This window comes from Candoia aspera, chromosome 4, assembly GCF_035149785.1.
Source record: "Candoia aspera isolate rCanAsp1 chromosome 4, rCanAsp1.hap2, whole genome shotgun sequence".
NCBI classification, from domain to species: domain Eukaryota; kingdom Metazoa; phylum Chordata; class Lepidosauria; order Squamata; family Boidae; genus Candoia; species Candoia aspera.
Genome location: NC_086156.1, coordinates 90660071 through 90664535, shown reverse-complemented (window position 1 = coordinate 90664535; position 4465 = coordinate 90660071). Strand labels below are relative to the sequence as shown.

At 34.9% G+C, this 4465-nt stretch overlaps 1 protein-coding gene across 1 annotated transcript; it reads right to left on the bottom strand.

Moving 5' to 3' along the window:
• Positions 1-956: 956 nt before the first annotated feature.
• LOC134496561 (olfactory receptor 6M1-like) lies at positions 957-1937 on the bottom strand. The gene has a single exon (XM_063302284.1). It carries the CDS (start codon positions 1935-1937, stop codon positions 957-959), a length of 981 nt encoding a protein of 326 aa, XP_063158354.1.
• Positions 1938-4465: the final 2528 nt, after the last annotated feature.

Genomic DNA, 4465 nt, shown 5'->3' with positions numbered 1-4465 from the left:
TGAAGTCTTACCCGATGATCACAAATGAAGTTTACAATCTCCTGGCTGCAACTCACCATCTGGAGGACAAATGGGTCAATTCTGAGTGTTTTCCTTGATCTGGAAAAATGCTCCTGGGCTTCAAGAGAAACCAGCCTGAGCCTGAAAAAAACTGCCATGATGCAAGTTCTGACTGCAGAGTTTGTGGGCACAGCTGTTTGCCGTGTTCTCACCAGAAGCCTGTCTAGGTCTAGGTCTAGGTCTAGGTCTAGGTCTAGGTCTAGGTCTAGGTCTAGGTCTAGGTCTAGGTCTAGGTCTACAAATCAAATATTATGTCTATATGACAAATAAACCTTTATTACATATGTGTATATGTGTGAATGGCCTAAATTTCTAGAATTTTATTTGAAACATAATTTTTCAATCACATAAAAATGGATATACACGTAATCATGCAGTACAGTCACTGAAAACAATGGGCTTAACCAAGACTACTACATACAGAGTAATGCTACCGTTCAATTCAGTATTAACAAATAAAAGCATTTTTTTTTCTTCATATACACACTGAAGAAGGAATATTTTATACAAACTCCAGGAATGATGTTAGTTTCTTCCTGTAGTCAAGGCATAGCTGAGACAGGAAGATTGGGCAGGATCCCTTTGGGCTCCTCTGATATCAGAACTCTCATGTAGTGATCAGAACTTCTAGGATCCCATGGGAGGGTGGGAAGGATTTTCAGTGTCACTTTTCCTCTGATCTCCATTCTTAGAGATAAAAATATGAAAGTTAACTGTATTCTGGGACACTGAAGACTTATGCAGAAATAGGCACTTCTGAATTAAATGGAATCTGCTTCTAGATAAATTTTATAGAATTGCAACCTTAAATGCAATAGGACATCATAGGTAATCTTTGAAACCAACTCTCTACTGTGTGAACACTCTCAATGGCTTTCATTTATTTTCAATTGTCATTACATGCAGTGCAAAGACCCATTCTCCTTTTTTAGAACTCTTAGACTAATTAGCAGGGACATTTTCTTCCTGATAAACTGTGCCAAGGCTTCTTTAACTTTCTTGTTTCTCAGGCTATAAATGAAAGGGTTCAGTAGTGGGGTTATCACTGTATTCAGAATGCTGGCCGCTTTGTTGAGGTCCAATGAGTGGCTTTTTCGTGGCTGAACATAGATGAAAATAGAACTTCCATAGAAGAGAGTCACCACAATTAGATGTGAAGCACACGTTGAAAATGCTTTCTGTCGCCCTTTGGCTGAGGGGATCTGAACTACTGTTGCAATGATAAAAATGTAGGAGATCCCTGTTATCAGTAATGATCCTAAAAGGAGCAAGGCTGAGTCAACAAAACTAATCATCTCAATATTTCTTGTATCAGAGCAGGCCAACTTGAGTAGGGGATCAACATCACAGAAGAAATGGTTGATGATATTAGGGCCACAGAATGGTAGCTGGCCTACCAAGACAGCTGGTGGGATCACAACAAAGTATCCCCACATCCAAGAGGCAGCTAAGAGTTTGATGCAAAATGTTGGGTTCATAATAGCTGTATACCTCAGTGGATTGCAAATAGCAATAAAACGATCAAATGACATGACAGCCAAAAGGAAGAACTCTGTGGAACCTGCAGAGAAGTAGAAGTAAGCTTGCAAAATGCAATTTTGAGAAGAAATTGATTTTCTATGATTCATGAGGTTGACTAGCATTTTGGGAATAACTGTGGTGGTGTAAAGAGTCTCTAAAAAAGATAAATTGGCAATAAAGATGTACATTGGGCTATGAAGGCTGTGATCACACCACACCAATGTAATAATAACAAGGTTGCCCAGCAGAGCAATAGTATAGGTAATGCAAAAAGAAGAGAAGATCAGGGGTTCCAGTCTCTTAGTTGCAGAGAATCCAAGAAGGATGAATTCTGTCACAGTTGTCTGGTTCTTCATTATACTGTCAGCTGTTCAACTCAACCATGAATGGATTCTTCAACTGTGAAACTTCTAGATAACATCAAGCAGACATATTCACTATGAATCAAGGAACCACAGATGTATATTGCTAGGTAATAAAATACATGCATCACAGACTAAATTTATTTAAATAAACTAATACTTACCTTTATGAACATCTACATTAGACTTCCTTAGGCATCCGTCTGAACATAGGTCACACCCTCTTTTCTTTCTCCATCTGATGAGCACTGTGTCTCCATTGATTAGGGGTGCCTGATAGAAAAGAGGAAAGTTGCATCGGCTGACATTCTCTTTTTAATGATTTTTTTAAAAAAAAATAGAAAATCTTTGTTTGATAAACATTTTGATAAGAAGTCAATTGTTTTATATTTGCCAAATAAATATGGGATATATTTAATAAATATCCCATATTTATTTGGCAAAAATAAATTATTTGGCAAATATAAATAAAGCCAGTTTGGTGTAGTGGTTAAGGCACCAGGCTAGAACTCATGAGACTGAGTTCTAGTCATGCCTTAGGCAAAAAGCCAACTAGGTGACCTTGGGCCAGTCACTCTCTCTCTCTCAGCCTTAGGAAGAAGGCAATGGCAAGCCACTTCTGAAATCTTGCCAAGAAAATTGCAGGGACTAGTCCAGGAAGTCACCAGGAGTCAACACTGACTTGAAGGCACCATCAATCAATCAATCAATCAATCAATCAATCCTTCTCTTACTATATTTCAGTTCTCAAAACTGCTTATAAAATTGGTGGATGAAATTCTGTATATAAGGGGAAAATGTGCAGAAAAGCATGAACACTCGTGACAAAAAATCAAAATTAAGAAAACAACCTGCTTGTAGGGGGGAAAAAAATTCTATGATCCAAAATTGTATACAGAATTGTGCATGAAAAATGTATACAAAAATGTATACAAATTTTGGGTCCTTTATTTATTTTGTTGAAATCTCAACCTGATGCAGAGATCAGAGAGAACAAAGTTAAGATGGGGTTGGGAGTGGAGAGAAATGAAAGCAATTGTGTTAACTTCATTTCCCCCCATATTTCATTTTTCTGTGTATAAATTAAATACAATAGTATTGTATACAAATTAGCAGAAAAACTTAATATAAATAATTGTATGCATTTTCACATACATATATCTTTAGCATTTGAATATATGCATTTGCATTCCACATTATCTTATATTCAGATTCAAAGTGGTTTGGATTATATATTGGTTATACATTGCAAAGTACTGAGTATTTTGTGAGAAAAGTGTAATGGTTCTTCCTACTAAATAGATTTATCTATTGTTAAAATAATAATAGTATTGTCAATAAACCCAGTTTTCTGGTTTACATAATTCACTGAACTATAAAGTAACCAATCATTGGCTGGATTAACTTAATATTAAATATTAATACTAAAAAAGTGGTTTGCTGATCTGTGATACAGTGGCATTGTGTGGGAAAGTTTAAGTTAAAAGAGACTGAGACACATTTTTTTTTTAAATTGACAGTATCACACAAAATCTCTCTCTCTCTCTCTATTTTTCTCATACAACATGCACACACATAGGCATATATTTAATGTGCTTTGCTAAGTTGACATTTTTTGAATAGTGCAAATATAAATCTTAACAATGTCAACATATATCAGCTAACATTATTCTGTTTTTCTATGATGAAATAAAGCTTAAATACAGCTTTAATATATATTTAACTATTCCCTGGATGTCCAGAAACAGCATATTTCAATGTTTCTCAAGGAAGATATACTGTTTCATAATGTTTTAATGAAAATTTATAGAGGAATTAATAGTTCTTCGAATTGTGCTGTTTTGGATTTGTTATGTGTAAAATTTGAAGATCAATATTTACCTGTGTGTTCATGAAAGTAATACAAATCCTCAGTCCTACTTTATTTCCATAACTACTAGTGAAATTCATGAACAATATCTAAAAGCTAAAACAGTACTGACTAAAAACTTAACAGAAGATCAATTAAGCATCAACAGATCAAACAGGTAAAGGAAAGGAAAGGGGGGAGAGGGAATTAAGAACAAAAAAGAAAAAGAAAATATTTTCCTCTTCCCTCCCTCATCTTTTTTTTTAACTAAAAGAAGTTAAAGTAACAATAAACTCACATTATCAATGATGTTAATATGATGATCTCACATTCTTCCATGTTGTCCCCTTTATGTCAGTTGCAGAAATTGGAAGGAGAGATGCAAACATTCATTTATCAGCCTCAAATAAGATTATCATAGTATGTCATAAATTCCTGTTTTTCAAACTTCTTTCATTGTACTTGCCTTCATGTGTCCCCTCTGAACAGAACAGAGAGAAAGATAAATGTTTATGCATCCATCTGTATCTGTGTGTCTAAGAGAGAGAATTTTGGAATGCCTTTGGAAAGTTTTGAAATACTTATTAGAATGGTTACAAAACTGCTAACCTAATGTGACATTGAGCTCACATCTATTAGCTAAAAATATACTGGAAAAGTCTTTAACTGAATG